The sequence below is a fragment of the Cricetulus griseus genome, chromosome 3 (genome assembly GCF_003668045.3).
Source record: "Cricetulus griseus strain 17A/GY chromosome 3, alternate assembly CriGri-PICRH-1.0, whole genome shotgun sequence".
NCBI classification, from domain to species: Eukaryota; Metazoa; Chordata; class Mammalia; order Rodentia; family Cricetidae; genus Cricetulus; species Cricetulus griseus.
In genome coordinates this window covers 218,345,656-218,367,136 of record NC_048596.1, presented here as the reverse complement: position 1 = coordinate 218,367,136, position 21,481 = coordinate 218,345,656, and the positions used below count along the sequence as shown (strand labels likewise).

The 21,481-nt window shown below is 40.4% G+C and overlaps 1 protein-coding gene across 2 annotated transcripts in view; it reads left to right on the top strand.

The window, feature by feature from the left end:
- Positions 1-18,943: 18,943 nt before the first annotated feature.
- Positions 18,944-21,481, top strand: part of Slc39a12 (solute carrier family 39 member 12) — an 83,256-nt gene continuing 80,718 nt past the window's right edge. For both annotated transcript variants that reach the window (XM_035441484.1, XM_027405253.2), the window contains exon 1: positions 18,944-19,204. In XM_035441484.1, the coding sequence (XP_035297375.1) occupies positions 18,944-19,204 (261 nt within the window). The remainder of the gene's footprint in view (positions 19,205-21,481) is intronic.

The window sequence follows — 21,481 nt, the reverse complement described above, 5'->3', positions numbered from 1 at the left end:
AATTAAGATGTGAGAGATTCTGTTGGACACAATCAACTCCCTTCTACATATCAAATAATAGAAAGGAAACTGCTTTTCATTTTCTTGTAAATGTAAAAATGAAACATATTCAAATTGGGCATGGTGGCAGTGTCAAAGCAGGGGTTGGGAAATGATACGAAGAAGATTCCTTTCCCTGTGTACATACGTGTCCCTGTCCCACCCACCCTTCTTGAGATACAAGAACAGCAAGTATGGAACAGGGGCAATACACAAGTGAGCATGGCTTGCAGTGTTTTTTTTTTTTTATGCAAGTCAATTCATTGTAATTTAGGGTTCTATTTCCATAGAAAATACTTTGTACTACAAACAGCATTCATCACAGACCCATAAGTACTGTCATTTCAAGGAACAACTTGTGTTTGACAGAGCTGCTGAATGTTGTATTTCACACAGAGGTAAGCCCTGTGCATGCAAGTACCCATCCAAGACTGCACTAGTTTATCAGAGGTGCATTTGAGAGGGGGTACCAGGCAGGAAAAGAGTCTCTGTGTGCATCTTCTTCCTCATTCCCTTATGTTTGTGGCTGCTATCATGAGTTTTGTGTGTGTACATGTTTTTACTAAAGTTTGTCTCTGAGATTAACAGTTTCAAAGCTCTTGATCCCCTCACGGGTCATATACTAGCTTCTGATTTTCACCACTGTTAAGTAGCCAGAAGAATCTTAAGCACTCTCTTTTCCCCAATCAAACTAAAAAAACAAACCAAAACAAAACCCTGAATAGAGTGCAACTTGAATTCTAAATGCAAAGGTGATTGACAGTCTGTGTCAATCCTGTATCTTTCAGCATCCTCTAAAACTTCCACTTATACACTGGTCCATTCTGTTGTCAAATGGATGAACTGGGCATGGTGCATCCTATGTAGATTCACACATATGTAAAAAGCAGCGCCTGTTCCCAGGAAGTGGAACTACAGTCCCATCATCATCACTTTTACAATAATTTGGTGGGTGTGTCTGTAGGTCATTCTACAGATATCAGATGATAGAGAGGGTACGTAGACCTGCTGTCTGCAGGGGCATATCCAAGTTTTAAGATTATACCTGGGGAGGCAATCTTCAAAAGAAAGGATACAAAAAGTAGGTATCAAAGTGAAAATAATTGAATATAAAGAGATCATGAGAGATTACCAAATCCTCGAGAGCAAACAATGATATCAAACATCACAAGTTGCATACAGTTGTATATTTTTGTTAGAAGTTAATCTCCTGATGTATTTCTTGTTTACTGGTTTACTGTAAGAAAATATCTATAGTCGCTCAGACAGTAGAAATGAAGTTTCTTTTAGTTGTAAAAGCTGGAAGGAAGAGATTCTTGCCTGGAGCACAGCTTTGATCAAGTAAGCCCCAGTTCTCCCCTGGTCCTCTCATTCTGATGGCCTGGCTTATCCACCTAAACATGCCTCGCCACTCTGTTATGATCGAATAAGACAGTCTCTGTCTCACTCTCATTGCTAATATTTCCTGTTATCCTTGCCCCTGTCTTTCTTCCCTTTCTTTGAGACATGGATTTACTGTGCTGTTCATGAACCCTTATCTTCTAGTCTCTGCCTCCCAAGTGCTGGGATAACAGGAATTTACCACCACTGCCAGATCCCTCTAGGTTTGATTGAGTGAAGTGTTTCCCCATAGAGATGCTGACCTCATGAGAATTTCAGACTCCTTGGGTCAGTTTGCTCATCTTCTAAAAGGAAGGAAACAGGAAGTTCTGCTTTGAGTGCACAGAATGAACACATTTTGTTAACACAGCTTTTTTCTCTATTAAAAAAGAAAAAGGCAGAAGTTGAAATGACACTTCTTAGAAATGGCAATACACATTTTGAAGGAAATTCTGCCTTCATTTGCTCTACCACCCTAGTGATTGATTCCAAAGTCAAGGTCCTGCCTCCTATACTGGTGGAGCAAAGGACGATTTTAAGTGTCCAGTGGGGAATAGTTAATGTTCTGTAGGAACCTGCTTCTTTGAATAGAAGCATTTATTTGGCTAGTAAAGTTTGATCCCCTGGGCAATTCTCTAAAACAGAGAAATGAACTAACCCCATCTGTGCTTTTGTGTTCCTGAATTTGAATCTTATAACAAGTTCTGACTTCCTTTTATTACTCTTTGTATGTATGTTTGTGTGGGCGCAGTATGCACAGACACATGTGGAGGTTAAAGAGGTCTATCACAAGTATTGTTCTTTGGGTGTTGCCCATCTTTTTGAGACTGGAATTCACCAAATAGACTGGGCTGGTTCATCAACAAGTTCCCACCTCTGCCTCCTCAGACCCGGACCTACAAGCGTGTGCTGTCTTTTTAGAATGTAGGTTCTGGGGATGGACCTTAGGTCCTGAAACTTGCTTTACCCACTGAGCCTTCTCCTCAGCCTGACCATAACTCGGAATGGGTCATGAAATAAATGCTTCTTTCAGAACAGTTGCTTCCATGTTGAATATGCTCCACAACCTCTGCTGACAGTCCTCTGTACAAGTATGCATAGATAGCAACATGGATGAATGTGGCAGCCATGAGTCTGAGGCACCTGTGACCTCTTTGCATCACAGGTAGGACTCCTGTTTGGACATTTGCAGGGGTCTACCTCCTCCAGCCAAATTTGCAGGACACGAAGAAAGCAGACTCATTTGGGACCTTAGCCTGAGCAGCTGACTTCAGTCTGTTGCCAAGTAGCAAGGAATCTGGCACAGGTTCTGAGCACCACGGCCAGCTTGAGCCGCTGAAGCCCAAGCTCCCCTCTGCACCCCCTCACAGTGTGGACGGTTTTCCTGTTTGTTTTGTTACATTCTTGTTTTATTTAAAAGCCACATTTCTTCCTTGAAGGGCAACAAACATATGGGCTCGGCACATAGACAGGAGTGAGGAGAATAAGCTGTAAGTGCAGAGGCTGTATCAGGTCACCTTTCCTGAAGCTGATCCTTGGACGGTCCAAGCCACTGTGTTCTTTTGGACTGTCTTCAAGCAAGTACGTCGTGCAGTGCCAAGCCTCAGGATACCAAAGAACTGCTTACAAAACACTTGCTCCTTCACAAGAAGCAGAACGGTTTAGCCAAGAGAACAACCCTGCCAAGAAATCTCACATAGGCTGAGATAAAGGCTAAAATCCCCAGCACATGAGAATAAGTTCTTGGTAGAGCCTTGCTTGATAGAGCAAGGCACAGTAGGTCCGGCTCAGCCTCCCAAGTGTTGAGATTACTGGCACGTGTTACCACACCCTGCTGAGATTTGGAAGACACAACAGTGGAGTTCACCTTTCAGTGTGGGTGGGTGATTCCCTGTCCACTGAGGGCCTGGAGAGAACCAAGGGATAAAGAAAATGAGTCCACCCTTTGCTTCTAGTTCTGCTGTTTGATCTGGGAGCAACGGACTTTACTGTCTTTGGACTAGGAGTCACACCACTGGCCTGCTCCCCTGTTTTGTGGGTCTTAGATTGAATTCTACTACCTGCTCCTCTGGGTCTTCAACTTGTAGGGAGGTCTTGGAATTCTCAGCTTTCACAATTTTGTGGGCCAATGCTTCATAATTTTATTACTAGGATGCATATCTGATATAGACACATATAAATAAATCTCTCTATATACACATGTATATATCTATATGGATATACATGCATGTATATTTATATATGTATACATATGCATAGAGTTTGGTTTAAATGGGGACAGAGAATGGGATAGAACTGAAGAAAATAAGGAAGGAAGGAAGAAAGGAAGGAAGGAAGGAAGGAAAGAAGGAAAGACGGAAGGAAGGAAAGGAGATGATTCTCCATGTCCATGTTAGGAAATTCTTGTGTGTAAGAGATAAATTCAAGGGCAGCATGACAGTACTCACAACAATCTGAGAGTCATGAGTTGAGCATTTAACTTCTATGCCAGGAGGCATGTGGCTCTTGCCTTTTCAATGTTCTTCTGAGGACAGACTGTGCAATCCAAACAAGGAGATACATTTATGCTTGGAGATCTGTCTATTAATGAACCAGAATATACTATGACCTACTTTGAGGGTCAAATGTGATTCCCAAGGACTTCTTGACAGCTGTAGCTAAATGCCAGCTGGTGCCCAGTGATAACCATTTTGTTCAAGGACATCCCTAACCTGTGTGGTCCACTTGATTTCACATAGAGTACTTCATTTTCTTATAAAGTTCAAAGCCAATTTACCTTTTTTCTTTTTCTCTTTTATTTAAATTAGAAACAAAATTATTTTACTTGTCAATCCCAGTTCCCTCTCCCTCCCCTCCTCCCCTGCTCCCCACCAACCCTCTAATCCCATCTCCTTTCTACTCCCCAGGGAGGGTGAGGTCTTCCATGGGGGATCTTCAGAGTCTGTCATAGCCTTTGGAGCAGGGCTTAGACTCTCCCCCGTGTGTCTAAGCTGAGAGAGTATACCTCTATGTGGAATGGGCTCCCAAGGTCCATTCATATGCTAGGGATAAGTACTGATCTATTATCAGAGGCCCCAATGATTGCCGAGGCCTCCTTACTAACATCCATGTTCAGGGGTTCTGAGTGTTTGTGAGTAGGACTGGGTTATCCCAGAGGCAGAGAAGCAGGGTGGGAACTTGGAGATATAAAATTTAACCCATGAAAACAGAACATATGCATCACCGCTCCTGTGCCAATTTAACTCTTGTTGCCCCAAGTTTTCCGTCCTCAATACTGGGTTAAGGATTCCCACAGAGCAGTGAATATCCTCTCCTTAATTTTTTCATTGTTTGAGAATTTCATACATGCATATAATGTCTTAATAAAATCTACATTCCTTCCTTTCCAAGTTTTTCCTATCACCCTTATCATTCTTCCTTCCCAATTTCAACTTCATGGTTTTTGTTTTGTTCTTTTTAAACCCACAAACTCTTCCTAGAGCTCTTTTTAAGTGAATGAATGTAGGACCATCTACTGAAGCCCCTTTCAGGGCCTGCATCAATGAAGAAAATTGATCCTCCCTCCCATCTTGAGCAGTTATCAACTAACAATAGCTCCTTTGCTGTGTGAGGATCCACTAAACCCTCCTTATCCATGCTTAAATTTGAACTGACTTGACCCTGTGCCTGAAGATCAATTTCTATTGTTACTCTGGTCACTTAAATGAAAAATGCCCCTCTAATAGACTCACATATTTGAATGGTTGGTTCCCACTTGGTGGATTGTTTAGGAAGGATTAAGAGGTGTGGCTTTGTTGGAGATGGCTCACTAGGAATAAGCTCTGAGATTCCAAAAACCTACACCAGGCCCAGTATCCCTCTGTTTGCCTCCAACTAAAGGATAAGATACAAGTTTTAGCTATGGTTCCAGCACCATGCCTGTCTGCCCTCACCATTATAGTTATGGAACTTACCTTCTGAAATTGTAAGCAAGCCTCCAATTAAATGCTTTCTTTCTTTTTAAAGAAAGATTTGTTTATTGTGTATACAGTGTCCTGCCTGCATGTGTCCCTGCAGGACAGAATATGGCACCAGATCTCACTGCAGGTGGCTGTGAGCCACCATGTGGTTGCTGGGAATTGAACTCAAGACCGGAATTGAACTGGAAGAGAAGTCAATGCTTTTAACCACCGATTCATCTATCCAGCCAATGCACTCTTTTGTAAGTTGTCTGTGTCATGGTGTCTCTTCACAGCAACAAAATAGTGATTAAGACAGTCATCCTCACAGAAAATTCAGGATAATCATGTAGCTTATCCTATAGCCCAAGTAGCAGAGAAAGAATTTGAGCCTTGATGGGTCCGGGCTTCCAGTAATCAAGCTAGGGCTCTCAAGTAATCAAGATAACCTTGAAAGAAAAGAATGATAAAAAATGATAGGAGAACAAGATCTTTTATCTATATGAGTTTCTTTTCTCTGGGAAGTGGAAGAAAGAATGGGTCAGGATAGAGAGAAACTGGCCATGAGGTGGAGCCAAACCAAAGGCCAGAACAACCCAAAAACAAGAGACAGTGTCAACCAGAGACAGCATCAACACAAGAGTGTCTTGAAGTGGGGTGAGCAGGGTTCATTGGGCTTCCCTCCACCCTCCACATTTCCCTCCCCAAGGTATGCATGACCCAGAGACTAGTGTGGTACTAAAGGCATTATATTTTCTAAAACCATCAGCCCTGACAACAGCAAAGGCAGAATCTTTATTTTTAATTTATTTTTATTTAAATTAGAAACAAGCCTGCTTCACATGTCAATCCCAGATCTCTCTCCCTCCCCTCCTCCCTTGCCCCCACCAACTCTCCAACCCATCCTCCCTCCGCTCCCCAGGGAGGGTGAGGCCCTCCATGGGGGATCCTCAAAGTCTGTCATATCATCCAGGGTAGGGCCTAGGTCCTCCCCCATGTGTCCAGGCAGAGAGAGCGTCCCTCTATGTGAAATGGGTTCCCAAAGTCCATTCCTACACCAGGGATAAATACAGATCTACGACCAAAGGCCCCATAGATCGCCGAGGCCTCCTCACTGACACCCACGTTCAGGGGGCCTTGGTCAGTCCCATGTTGACTTCTCAGCCATCAGTCTGGGGTCCATGAACACCCCCTGGTTTAGGTCAGCTGTTTCTGTGGGTTTCACCAGCCTGGTCTTGACCCCTTTGCTCATCACTCCTCCCTCTCTGCAGGAGTTCAGTTCAGTGTTTAGCTGTGAGTGCCTCTGCTTCCGTCAGCCACTGCAATGGCAGAATCTTATTGCAGTTGCTCCATCCATTGCTGTTCTTATCTCTATAACTTCCTCAACCTCAGAATTGTGAACACATGGATAACACATTGTAGGGTAGAGAGGAAGAAATTCCCTGCTCTTCTCTTTCCCTTTAACTCCATGGACGCTCTTTGGCTTTGTTTGGGAACCCACTTAAGTCAGGAGCTGCTTTGTAAAGAGAAAAGACCCAGAGTTTTTCTCGTCGCACAGGGATCCTTACAGCAGAGTGAAATCCAAAGAAATGACCAAAGCACGATGGATGCTTTTACATTTTTCAGACAAAAAAAATTAATAAATTTGTGAAGGAAGAGCAGGCCAAATAAATAACTGGACTAGGCAATAAATTCTAGGGATGTTACTAAAAAATGGGTGAGGAGGGTTAGAGGTTAGTGGAAGATAAGGGCCACTTCAGAGTTTGTTTATTTATATCTGTTGCAGCCGCATTAATAGCCTCTGGTGTTCACGGCCATTCTTTAGCCTTGGTGTGGGAAGGACATCTCATGCAAAAGAATCTTTATGGTTCCAGCCATAAGGAAAGTCGGGCCAAATGGCCTTGCCTGAAGTTACAGCAGCTTAAGTGGTGTTTCAGTTGGGGAAAAAAAAAAAACAAAACAAAACAACCAATATGCCAATTCGATCTATTTTGTCCTAGTGTTGTCAATACTAATATACATATATACATACTATGTATATACTCCTATGCATGTACATATGTACAGCATGTTTCTGGAAAAATAGAGGTTAAAACAATAGCATTTACATAGATATAAACTCCTATATATAGCAAAAAAGCAATATAAGCTTTCTCTCATTGTTAGTTTATACACATACAAAATTGTATGCCTTATTTTTCCCAAAGCTAGCTTTTAAAATTATTTTTTAGTAGTACATAAAAAATGACTTGGTTAATTGGCTGCAGAGTGTCCAACTGAAAAGATGTACCATAAATTAACTAGTTCTCTGTTGCTAGACAGTTGAGAGGGCCTGAACCTCCACGATAACTATAATGTTGTGGTCATTGTTTAACAGGTTTCTGTTTCCTTGGCCAAAAGAAACAAGGCTGGAGAGATAGGTTCCTTAATAAAATGCTCTGATTTGAAGTGATACCTGAACTGGGTCTCGAAAGAAATATAAACCTATAGGTTTAGGAGATGAGGGGGGAATGGGCCATTTTAGTCTAGTACAATAGCACAAAAACTTTAAAGAATCCCAAAGAAGCAAGGGATGCTGGCTTAGAGAAGGGACCAAAGAGATAGAGATTGCATCAGCTACTATTCTCATTGGGTTGATAAATACCTGTCACCTGCAACTTGAGGAAGAAAGGATTTATCTGAGCTAACAGTTTCAGAGTGCAGTCCATCATGTTTCATGTGGGATGCATAGCAGTAGAAGCTGGAGGCAGCTGGTCACTCTGTTTTACACAGTAGGAAAGCTGAGACATCAATGTCCGTGCTCAGCTCACTTGCTTGGCTTTGTGCTTTCTAGCACTCAGCCCACAGAATGGTGCCACTTACATTTAGGGTAAGTATTCCCAATTCAATTAATAGATGATTTATCATAGACATGACCAGAGGTTTGTCTCCTTGGAAATCTGGATCTTGTCATGTTGACAATTGATAGTAATTATCACAGGGCTTAAAGGGGTGTGTTTTCTAGAATGACACTGTTGAGTTTAGATAACAATTGGAATATGATGAATACATTTACTGGGGGCATAAATATTCCAGATACGAAAGTGTCACGAGGACAGAGGGTACTTGTTGAGTCCCACTTGGAGCCAGTACTCTTTGTCTCCAAACATACAGATTTTTATTTCTTCTAAGACCCAGCTCAAGTATCAATAGTATTTTGCTATCATTGTGGCCTGATTAAGGCCAGGTAGGTTCAAAATTCTGGTCCAAAGAACATTTTACTCTAATGGAGTTCCATACACATTAAAAAGTAATTTTCCAAAGTACAATTATCATCATCATTAGGTTTATAAATTATGGCACCCACCAAGTTTTTAAGAAGAAGACTTCTGATACTAAAATAAGTACATTGTTTTATTAAAAATAAACTGTTGATTTAGTTTAGTTTTCCCTCAAAAAAAAGTGACAATTACTTTTCGGACTATGCAAAATTATATACATTTTTAAAATCAAAGTTTGGAAAGCATAAGAAATGAAATATTCTATATGTTTCAAACATTAGTAGGTAGTTATAATTAATACTTTATTAATATACAATTACTTGACCATAAAAGATTTAATATAGCTCTGATTTACATAACTTTCTATATAAATATTTTTCAGTGTTTTTGAGGTAATTTTTAATTGCATTCTTACCATGTATTCCAAATTGGCTTTGAACTTTGATCTTTCTGTCTCAGCATTCCTCTCAAGGGCTGAGATTACATATATTCACCATCAAGCTCCAGGACATTACACATAAAGGCCAAAAGAAACATAAATTATATCTATTAGTTTCTCAGATACTGGAAACATCACTTTTTATACTATGACTGAATCCTGTGAATAATAATAAGCTTTAAACTACTTATTTGGTAGAATGCACATCAATGCCATTAACTTAATGAGCATAGTGTTGAATCATTCTTTCTTAGTAATATTTGAGCTTGAACTTTAAAAAAGTGTCCTTCAAGGTAGGAAAGTCCTTCAAAATTCCCCCTCTTCACAGGAAAGTCTGTCAGATATTCCACTTGGATGCCCCAATGTCACAGAAGAGCCTAGGTGACTATCCAGGTGTCCTGGTGTCTCCGTCATTAAGTAACATTTCAACCCTTTGGGGTCTTTGATGGAGTTGAAGACTAGATAGTTATAATTATAGTTTTCCTTAATTATGATAAAAGGTAAATTAGATATAAAACTTTAGAGTCACAAAGATAAAATATATAATAGAATATTTACTCTAATTTTTCTAAATACTAATAGACTAGATATTGTAACTATAATTTTTATTTAATAACTGTTTTGTTGTATATACTATTACTATGTTAAAGTTAAAACTTTCCCTTTTAATTAGACAATAAGGAGGAAATGGGTTGAGGTCCACGAAAAGTGTCCATAAAAGAGCACCATCATGTATGCAATCAGCAAAAGTGCTTTTTTTTTAAATTAATATTCCAACATATTGGAATGGCTTGAAAGCCCTCCTTTTAAACCAGGTTAGGGGAATTTCAGGAAGGATAGATACATTAGTCTTGGGGGCTGGTTGGTTGGTGGCTCTAGTGGTTAGGGACTTTCCAACAGCAAGGTAGGAAAAGCTTTCTTTAGCTTTCAGGAGACTGTGATGATCTGCTTGAGCTAGCAGAAGATTGTGGTCATCTGCTGAGTTAGCAGAAGGCCAAGGGGCACCTGTTGATTGGTTTGTCTCTGTGTTGTGGTTTTCCCTGAAAATTGCTTGATCAACTCCAGCTGGTTCCTGAAACTATAGCCTGGTCTCTGGGAGGGCTATTAGTAGGGCCTGTCGTGGCCCTTGTCTGGCTCTCCTGGATCATCTCAAAATGCTGTGGAATAATCCTCTTGTACACTGTAAAGATTTGACAATCGAATTAATTTAATAAAATGCTGATTGGCCAAAGGAAGGAAGTATAGGTTGGGCAACCAAACTAAAGATAATGGGAAGGAAAAGGGCAAGGTCAGGAGTCACCACCCAGACACAGAGGGAACAGGAGATGAATGTGCCATGCTAATAAAGGTACCACCATGTAATGTGGGGGATGCTGTAGCCAGACCCTAAGCAGGTGTGGCTACAGCATCCCCTACAATGTAGCATAGCATAAATAAGGAATATGGGTTAATTTGAAATGTAAGAGCTAATGTAAATGTAAGCCTGAGCTATTAGCCAATCATTTACAATTAAAAAATGTGTCCTTATTTTGAATGCTATTTAAATGGTAATAATTTTAATATAAGTTGCATGTCCCTTAGTCAATTTAGGAGTATTAAAAGAATAAAGAATTCTATTTTTTTCTAAGAATATTGTAAAAATGGCAATGTTTTGGTCTGAGAAATAAAATTATGTTTGATTATATTAGTCTTTTTTATTACTATGAAATGCCTGAGGCAGGCTAAATGTATGTATAAAAAATTTTATTTAGATCATAGTTCTGGAGGTTCAAAGTTGGAGACAGAGTGGGACCCTCTGGTTCAGCCATTAGTGAGGACTTGGTAGTAGATGGCATTATAGAGAAGAATCATCTTACAACAAGATGCCAGAGAAAGTGAAGCCTATTTTTTTTTTTTTTTGAGACAGGGTTTCTCTGTGTAGCTTTGGAGCCTATCCTGGCACTTGCTCTGGAGACCAGGCTGGCCTCAAACTCACAGAATCCACCTTCCTCTGCCTCCTGAGTGCTGGGATTAAAGGTGTGCGCTACCAATGCCCGGCTGTGAAGCCTATTTTTTAAAGCTCTCTGAGCCATCCTGTGATGATTAACCTCAAACATCAATTTGATAAGATCTGGAATCACCGAAAGATGGGTCCCTACATGTTCCTATGGGTGATTATGTTGATTGGAACATTTGAGATGGAAATACCTTCCCACTGTGGATGTTGTCCCCTGGGCTGAGAACTTGAACTGTATAAAAGGAGAATGTTAGCTGGGTCAAAGCATTTAGCACTCTTAGCTTCTGGACTGTGGATACAATGTGCCTACCTTTAAACTATGAATCAAAACAAAGTGTTACTTCCTTAAACTACATTTGTCAGATTTTTTTTCTTATCATAGCAACCAAAGAAGTAGCTAAGTCCCATGACAATTATCCACTCTCTTCCAAGAGCACCCATGGTCTAAGACTCTCCTACAAGATCCAACTTCTTAAAGGTTTTACTTCATCTCCTAATACTAGAATCCTACTCTAGGAACCAACTGCCAGTACTGATCCCCTTGGGGGCATACTATGTCCAAACCATATAAATGTTTATGTGCTCAATTTTCAAATAATAAAGTATTAATTTTAAGCCAGTGTGGTGGTCTATACCTGTGTTCATGGTTATCCTGGACTACCTGGAGAGTCTCCCTCCCCTCTTTGTGTGTGTGTGTGTGTGTGTGTGTGTGTGTGTGTGTGTGTGTGTGTGTGTGTGTGTGTACCTGTCTCTCTCTCTGTGCATATGAGTGTTCACATGCATTTGGAGGCAAGAAATTGATGATGTTTCAATCATGTTCCACCTTCTTTTAGAGATAGTGCCCCTTATTGAATCTGAAACTCACTCATTTGACTAGATTGATGTTTAGAAAGTCCAGGAATCTTCTGGCTCTGTTTTCCTGGCTCTGGATTATAGGTACACTGCCATTTCTAGCTTTTTGTTGATTTGAGTTCACACTCAAATCCTTGTGCTGGTGCTTGTGCAGAAAGCGCTTTGCTAACTGAGGTGTCTGTAGCTCAAGAGAGACTTGCAAAAGGTTGTGAAGTGTGAGGCAGTTTATACTTTTAAGATCAAGCAAATAAGATTCATTTTTTTTGAAAAAGGAAAACATCCTCAATCTTTTACTTGACTTTAAAGTTTCTGAATAAATAAAAAGGTTAAGTCTATATTTTGTTGATATTTGCAGCTAATCAAGGGGATTTAAAAATGGGTAAAGTTGGAGTATGGTCAAGAGATTGCATAAATGCCACCTTCTTTATCCCATTAGGAAGGGCCATGGATGACAAAACTGTTCATTTGGATGCTGCATTAGCTTATAACTTCTTACCCTTCTGCTCTTTGTATGTTATGGCCCTAAATATCTTTTTGGCAAGCTGGACCATACGGTATCCCTTCAAGTATGAGTGGAGCCAGTGATTTGCCTTTAACCAATACAATGTAGATCCTACTCCAATTAGACTCCATCATTTGCTAACGCTTATTTTGTTGTTGTTTGAAAGGGGACCCCTGCTTAGGCAAGTCTTCAAAAGAAACCCCAGCCCTGGCTAAAAATATTGTGACATATCCTGAAACAGATGATTCCTTACCCACAGAGATGGTGGGGTAAGTCATGACTCTTGTTATGATTTATTTCATCTTAATTTGTCATACAAAAACCCAGCACAGGCCTTGTTTATATAGCAACTCATTCCTAGTGACTCAGAGTGTAGCTGTGAAATTGAAGGCACCCACTACTTCTCTTAACACCAGCTTTCTGTTTTTGTTAGTTTCTCCTGTGCCTAAAAATGTCACTTGAAAAAACAGCATTATAAAAATATGGCAAGTCATATCATTGTTGCATCAAGCTGTACTTGGATTGACATTTGGCTGAAATCCTCGAGAATCATGAAAGTGCTTTCCCAGAAATGGAAGTGTATTGGTCTTACCTTGAACTCCAAAGATGACAACCAGCAACTCAATGAGTAACACAAATAGCATATTTTATCTCAGTTCTCTGAGAAGCAAACTTTCAAGATGACAAATACCTATCTTACAAGATAAAGCAATACAGGTCTATCAAGACTGATATGATGCTGTAGCTAAACAGTGAACTCAGATATATATATATATATATTCATTAAAAGAACAAAGAGTAAGTTCAGGGTAATTAAGCCACAAAGGTAGAAAATACACAGAGAGTCTGGATTCTTTATGGTATTGTGTCATCTTTAAATTTTCTGATAGCTAATGAAGGAAAAACAGATGCTATCGGATTATGAAAACTGCTGGATTAAAAACAGCCCATATATTTTAAAATGTCTTGGCTTCAAAATGGAAGTCAAAAGATATGTTGCAATGGGGAAGAGGTCATACTTTTATTTCCACAGGAAATGAGAAGCTGTGGATTCATTCTGGTTAAAGAAAATCAGGTTTGATCAGGGAATATCTCCCTGAAATCCTGACTACAGACATAAAAAGAAATAAACCTAGAAGAACCACAAGACATATAATGCATATTTTACCTGCTCAAACATAAAAAAATCTTTAGCTGACTTGTGAATACCACATATTCCACACTTGTAATGTATGTTATCTTTAAAGGTTTATGTATTTTCAGAATAAGGGGACCAAAAACCAATGAAAAATGGATGGCCTAGGTGATCCAGCATTTCAAAATGCCCCTTTTGCAGTTTCCTCAAAATTCTGCATCTAAAACAGCTTCAAGGCTGCTGGCTGAGATGGTCCAGGCTCACAGACTACTCCAGCTGGGACTTCATCATTATCCCAATTTTCTCAATGTTCCCCCAAAGATGCCAGTGCTCCCAGACAACAGGAAGCAGTCTAGACAGAACAACTACCACATTCCCAAAAGACTGGTTATAGATGTTTATTATCATTTAAAGGAGTTTGGTTACAATTTTTTATCAGTCTTAGTAAAAAAAAAAGGTTAAAAAAGAGTTAAATTCAAAGATCTCTTTTTAAAGGGGGATATGATATAGAAATGATGAGATAAAAGGATAGATTATTGAATCTACTTTAATCCAAAAAGCAACCGTGAATCTCAATATATTTTGCATTGGTATGGATTTTGGTTTATTACTACAAATTTGAGGTGTTTTTGCTATACTGTAAGTATGTTTCTACTCTTGTTTGTGGTATTATGCTTATGCAACTCATTTAAAAATATAATGTATAATTAAGAAACACAGGTTAGTAGTTAATCATCTATAATAATCAACTTATAATCATATTAAGTATGTTTTCCAGGTTACATAGGTGGTCTTCAAACACTTCAAAAACCTAAAGAATATGGCATTTAAAATGCTTTAATAACATAAGACTTTTTTTAATAGTCAGGCACATCTGCTCCTGGCAGCAGAGAACATGATGTGCATCAAAGAAACTCCATATAGAGTTTGCTTTCTTTGTGGCAAAAGCTAGACACTGGGCAAGAAACTGTCCTTGCCTCAATTGCTGACAGTATGCTGTCCAAATTGGACAAGCAAGACACAAAAGAAAGTGACTGCTGAACTTTGACAAAACAAGGCAGAACAGTTCTTTAAAATTCCTGCTTCACTGAAAAGTCTGTCAAGTATCCTGGGCCTGGAAGCCAAGTTGGATGCCCCAACATTGCAGAAGAAATTTGGGTAACTGTCCAGACAGCCAGATGTCCCTGATAATATTTTATCAGGGGTCTAGATGGAGTTGAAGACTAGATAGTCATAGGTAAAGTAAATTAGATATTAAACTTTTGATTCAAAAAGATAAGATAAATAATAGAGTAGTTCTCTAATTTTGCCAAATACAAATGTATTGGATATCTTACTTGATAATTGCTTTTGTTGTATACAATTTTACTATGTCAAAATTAAAACCTTCCTTTTTAATTAGACAAAAAGGGGGATGCTGTGGAACAACCTTTGTACGCTATAAAATGCATTACTTTCATTGGTTAGTAAAGAGCTTACTGGCAAGAGAGCCAGACTAGGAGAATTCTGGGAAGTAAAGGGCAGAGCCAGAGGAGTCACCAGGAGACACAGAGGGAACAAGACATGTTGGGGGACAGATAAAGTCATGAGCCATCTGGCAGCACATAAATTAATAGAAATGGATTAATTTAACTTTTAAGAGCTAGTTAGTAATAAGCCTGAGCTATTGGCTGAGCATTTATAAATAATAAGTTTCCATGTGGTTATTTGGGAGCAAGTGCTGAGACACAGATAAAACTCTACCTACAGATGCCTTCTTCTGGCCTCTGTGGGCACCTGTACACACATGGTTCACATACCCATAATCAGACACACACATCTGGTACAGATAGGCTTAGATATCTGGTGACATACACTAATTGTGTGACCCACGTTGGGCGCCAACTGTATATTATTGCGTGCAGTGTGTGCTCAAAGATGACCTGTAGTCCATAAGGCTAAGGTTTCTTTATTCAGATAAACACCAGCCCAAACACAAGCCAGAGTGTGCCAGGGGCGGCAAGGCAGCCAGGTCAGAGAGAAGGGGCTTTTCAAGTGTGTGCAGTCCCTTAAGAATCGTTCCCTCTTCACCTTAGACCTCCCCTCACCCCGTCCTCAAGGGCGTGTCCCAGCACACCTGTCGGGGCTACTAGGAGGCGGGGCTACAGTGTCTCCCTACAACCTTGAGCATTTCTGAATAGTACAGTGATGATTTTTGAACGTTTAACAGTTGTTTTTTTTTTTTTCATGATAAAAATGATGGTGCAGTATTTAGGCATAAAAGATGCATGATTAAAAAAACCAAGAATCACTGTTACTAATGACATCTAGAAGGACTAGCATTTTGAAAAGAAGGAAGTAGGCAGCCCAAAGTGAATATGGGGGAAAGTGGCCTAGAAGTATCTCATAGATGTGTGCTTTCAGATTATTGCCAGAGATCCCTCTGTATGGACAACTTGGTGCCCAGGAAGAAAAACATTTCCTGCCTTGGCATTGGATCAAAATGCACAATGTTTGAATTATCAGAAGCCTCAAGACATCTACATACCTTAAAATCTGTCATAATATGTATAGAAATTCAGGATTATTATAGAAGTGAGACTCAATCCCTAGAGAGGCTTACTTGGATGACTACATGGCTGTACCTCCAGGATGTCTCAAGCCTTGTTTGCGTCTCATCTTAAATCACTGCTCTCTTACATTTTAAGAGGTCCCTTTAAGTTCTTTCTTGTTTACAGAACACATGTAAATACGCTGTATGGCAGAAGTTTGAAGCTCAGGACACATGAGAAAGCAAAGAACTGAACGAAATAAAACTAGTCTGCAAGAATCAGCCCCTCTTTCTACTGTAGCCTCCTATGTTAGCACAAACCAGCATCTATAAGTTAGGGAGTACTTCATCAGAGAAGATGGGTCCAAAATGTGAGCCAAATAGCTCATATATTTTAATCAAAAGTAAATTATCTCCTTCTTTATGCAGATAATAAACATATGAAGTTCACTTCCTAGAAATTAGTCTGGATTGAAAATGGAAATACCCCTCCAAAACAAAACAAACAAAAAATATTTTTAAGTCAGGTAATGGTGGTGGTGGTGTACTCATCTCAGCACTCAGGATCTCTATGAGTTCAAGGCCAGCCTGATCTAGAGAATGAGTTCCAGAATGGTCAAAGCTACACAGAGAAACCCTATCTCAAAAACACAAAAATAAAAAACAAAAACCCAGAAAACAAAAAAGAAAAGGGAAACATATCTAAGAAAGATTAATTTCAACATTTCGGGGGAAACAGGCAGGGTGACCACAATGGGTGTCAGCTACACTCCTGAGTCAGAGAACAAGAGACCATGTATGACTTTCAGACTGAACACTGGCTAAAAGGAAGTAGGGAGCTGGTGAAAATGCTCTATGGAGGACATAGTCTTGAGAGTGCTGGTCAGAGCAAATCAGCTACTAGTCTTGGAACAATGGAGCAGGTTATGCTGTGGGAGTTGGCTGTATTTGAGGATCTATTCCTTATAACTGGATTAATTAATGAGGAGATTAAGGCCAACAAATTTTATTGCATAAGTAGTGAACTATTATTACTTCAGTGGCCTTTTAACCAAGCTCTTGAGAGTGGGGAGGCCAAGCCTTTATATGGTGGTTCCTACTACATGGACAGTCCACTGGAGATGAGCACATGACTTTAAGGAGGTTTGGTCCAATGCTCTGTAGTGTGAAGCCACAGCCAACCAGTTCCTCAGCCCTTGCTAGACCCTTAGGTTGAAAGTATTAACTTTGGTCTAACTCCTTGCTTCTTAACCAAGTCTAGCCTGGAACACTAGTTAATTAATACCACCATGGTGCTGGTGAGAAGAAGGCCAGGTCCCTCTCTTTGACACTTGAGACAAAACCATTGATGGTTAAATAGAACTGTGGTGTTTTCTGAGACTATTTTTTTCCCTAAAATGTCCACCACCCCCACAATCTTTCTTTAGTGATCATCTCACACTGCTGTGCTCAGTTTTCATAATCATTGTATGATTAGCATGAGTCCCCTATTTGGATCTAGTAACACTGTTTATGAAATCCTTATGTCTTGTAAACATTTGCAGCTTGGGAAGGGAAGTTTTAAAGGGCCAATCTTTCAGGAGACTCTTGGTTTAAGCCCTGGTAAAGCAGCCATTAGCTGGACAGGAGAATGCCTTATCTAACACTAAATCTCTTTCACTTTGCAAGGTAGAATTTTTTTTTTTTGACCTAGATTTTGTCCCTTGAAAGGCAAATGACTGTAGATAATTCCAAATATTGTGCTAACTATTAATATAAAAGGATAATTCCCTAACCACATTTATTTGATTATCCTGAAAATCTGTCAGCCAGAAACTGTCCGCTTTTATCCACCTTCGTTTTTACCTTCTGAGCAGCCCTCTCCATAGCAACTAGAAATGTCTCTGGGCTGAAATAATCCTCTCCAGCTCCCAGAGCACAGTCAAGGAATTTTAAAAACAGACCTTTGGAACCACAAAATGCTCTCAGAGATTTAAAGGCCCAGGGAGCTCAAGATAAATAAGCATCTCTCTTTCTTGAGGTAAGTTCTGGGTTTACAAAGGTTTGTGTCACCCTCTAACTTTTCGTAAATGCTAACATAATAGTCTGAAACTGGTTTTTTTAACTACAAAAATAATCTCAGGATCTTGTTATTACCCCAAGATCATTATTGGTTCATGTCGGGATCCTACAAGAGAAGCTGTTAACATTTTGCACTCCTTAAACAATCAAGTGAAGACTTTTTTTTTCTCCATAAACTCTGATTGATTCTAAAGTCTCTTCCCATCCTCTCAGAGACTATTGAGTAGGCAGATCTTTCATCATCCTGGAGTCTTGAAATGCTCTTGTTTTTCTAGCATATTTCATTTTCCAGAGTCTTGGGTTTCTACTAGCTAAAAACTAGTGTTTTCCAAATGTAACATTTTTTTTTTTTTCTAGTAAATTGTCCTCTTGAAAGATTCTAATTCAGTGTGATACTGGAAATTTGTTAGAAGTCATTTTCTTTTTACTTTTCTTCTTTGACTTCACAGAATCCCCCCCCCCCCTTGGTGTCTCACTCCAGGTCCTGTGCCAGGCACTGCCTGCAGGCAGGGGAGATGCACCCTCTTCTCAGCGTTTGACTATTTGTGTACTTAGTGTCGGTCCAGTTTCCTGGCCACTGTGAGTTGGAAAGTTTCCTGGCTGGTCTTTGGGGCTACTTGCTACATACAGATGCCGGGTTGTTGCCACTGCAAATCAGCTTAGCCACGCAATTAGTCCTTTCAAACGTGCTGCAGGCACAGTAACTGAAGCCTTTTTCCCTTTCCATCACAGAAATTCCTCTGGTTGGTTCTAAGTTCTCCTGTACGTAGCCCCCACCTCCGGCCTTACTCGAGCCAAAGGAAGAGTGGACATGTGCTTCGGGACAACTCTCTCAGTATTGATGATGCTACAGCTGTCCCACCTCCTGAGCCTTGTTTTCTCTACTGAGACCGACAAAGCCCTCACTCAGGATAACAGCAGCGCTGGGAGTCCAGGCCTGCTAGAAGTCCTGAGGGTCCTCTCTGCTGCTGACCACCAGTCCCTCAGCCATCCACGAAGCCTCATGAAAATTCTGTTCGAGAAGACTGGGTGTCCACAGAGGACAAACAGGATGCAAGGAGACTGCAAGCTGGTTAGTACAATAAAGTGGGATTGGCTGCTAAGAATCACTCGAAAGGGAACAGTGGATCTCCTAGAGGTTTTATCACAGGGAATGGCATCCAAATCTCTTCATATGAAGTTTAACGTAGCACGGTAACATTTGGGTTATGCCAACCCACTGGAAACACTGCAGGGACAAGACAAGGATTATTTTATCCTTATAAATACATGGAAAAACCATGCTTAAGTTTCTACACCCTTTTTCCTGTTTTAGAGGCGCTGACTTGCTGACATGCTTGCTCAGTCCTTCCCCCTCTATGCTATTCTGAGATTCCTTTGATTTTTCTTTTTAAGCCTGCACGTGCACGATGTTAGACAGAGGCAATTTCCTTTCCATGAGACAATCACAGCATTCTGACTCACTTCCTGGGTGCCCTCTCCTAGAAGCCAATGGTGTTTCCGGATTGCGTGCGTGTGTGCGTGTGTGCATGTGTGTGTGCACGTGCGCGCTCTACAGGTTGTTGAAGCCTTGATAATTATTACCAGTGAGAGATCAGCTGCGGGACAGAAATGCTGCTGTGTTTAGAGTTGAAGCTGGACCCACGCCTCCCGAGGCCTATCCCACAGCCTCACCTGCAGCCTTCATTCTCCTAACCTATCAAGTGAACCATACCTGTCTACTCACCAGAAGCAGTTGTACAGGCCTCATGGTTACTCCATCAAGGCTTCCTCCTCCTCAGACCGAATCTTGACTTGCCTAGGACAAGGTTTTTGTTGTTTTGCTTTTTCGAAACGGGTTTCTCTGTGCAAGCTCTGGATGTAGACCAGGCTGGCCTTGAACTCACAGAATGCTCCGGATTAAAGGTGTGTGGACACTCCCCGCCCCATACACACAGATGGGTTTTTTAAAAAACCTTATCCAGGTTGTAGCATGAAATTGGTGGGGACTGAGAGTCCATCCCCCATTAGGTGTCATGGGAGAAGATCCATCAGACTCCACTGTGGGTGTCAGAGAAGGAAGTCCATCAAGCCCCACTTTGGAGGAGAGCCTGGGCCTTAAAACAACTGCTCACAAAATCCCTTTTTGTCACCCCATTCCAGACCAATGACAGTTGTAAGGAAAAACTTATAAATACATAGGTAAGTGAAAACATAAACAAGTAGAAAAGAAGCACATAACTGCTTCCAAAGTAAGTTTCTACTGGCTTTGTCAACCCAACAGAGTTCTAGGCTGAGGATAGGGTGAAGGAATGCATTTCCCAGCCAAGTGTTCTCTGGTTTTGCCCCTCTTGTGACAGAAAGGGTCTTGCACAGATGGAATTTTTCCTCTGCTCTTTGTGAATGATTAAAAATAATTCCATAATTATTAAGGCGCCCAATGGTTCCCAGAGGAGATGTGTTATAATAATAGTCAGCTCATCTGTGATGACATTAATAGATATAGATAGTAACAACAGACATCCCACTGGAAATAACCAGGAGTCATATCTTATTAATGTCCTCTGAGAATCTGCTCTGGGGCCATGTTCTGTTTAATGACATGAAATCCCTTATTAAGGTGGTTGGATATTAGTTTTGCTGGGTGACTATAAACAGGCAAGACTGTTCTCCATGTTTGGGGCTGAGGAGGGATGGTTGTTTTATATTGTTTTTTTTTAGTGACATTATTGAGGGTTTGGCCAGTTCGGCTTCCACTTGAATTGTATCTATTCCCTGGCTTTGAAATGTTCAGTCTGAGAGTGCTAAGTACTCAGAGCTGCCTTCCACTGGGAAACTGAGGAGAAGGGACTATGATAGGAGAGGGCTTGATCCCCCTCAATACTCTCCTGAAAGGAGCCTAAGATATGTTTTCTTGTCCTTCATGAAAAGCCAGTAAAAAAAAAAAGTCATCGAGTTTCACAGACACTCAGGTTCTCACCCCAACCACAGGGTTTGACTTGCTGCTGAGTCTCTTCACTCATTTGAGACATCTGGTTGACAGGTGGGGCTTGTACTAGGTACTCTGTGGTAAAGCACAAAAGCAAGAGGGTGGGTTTGCATCCTCAGTGTCTGGGCAAAGAAAGACTGAGGTTGGTGGTGCTATTGAATTTGTGAAGAGGAACAATGTAAAATGGAATAAGAAAAATCAATATGAGGTAAATGAGAACTGAGGCATTTAAGAACAAATCTATAAGAAAAAAATGAACAGTTTGGTCCTGATCCTAGCTTTCTTTATTTTTTAAAATGAGAATAATTGCAATGTTTTTGCTTTTCAGTGCTGGAAAGAATTGAATCTAGGACTTCATGCATGCTAGGCAAGAGCTCTGCC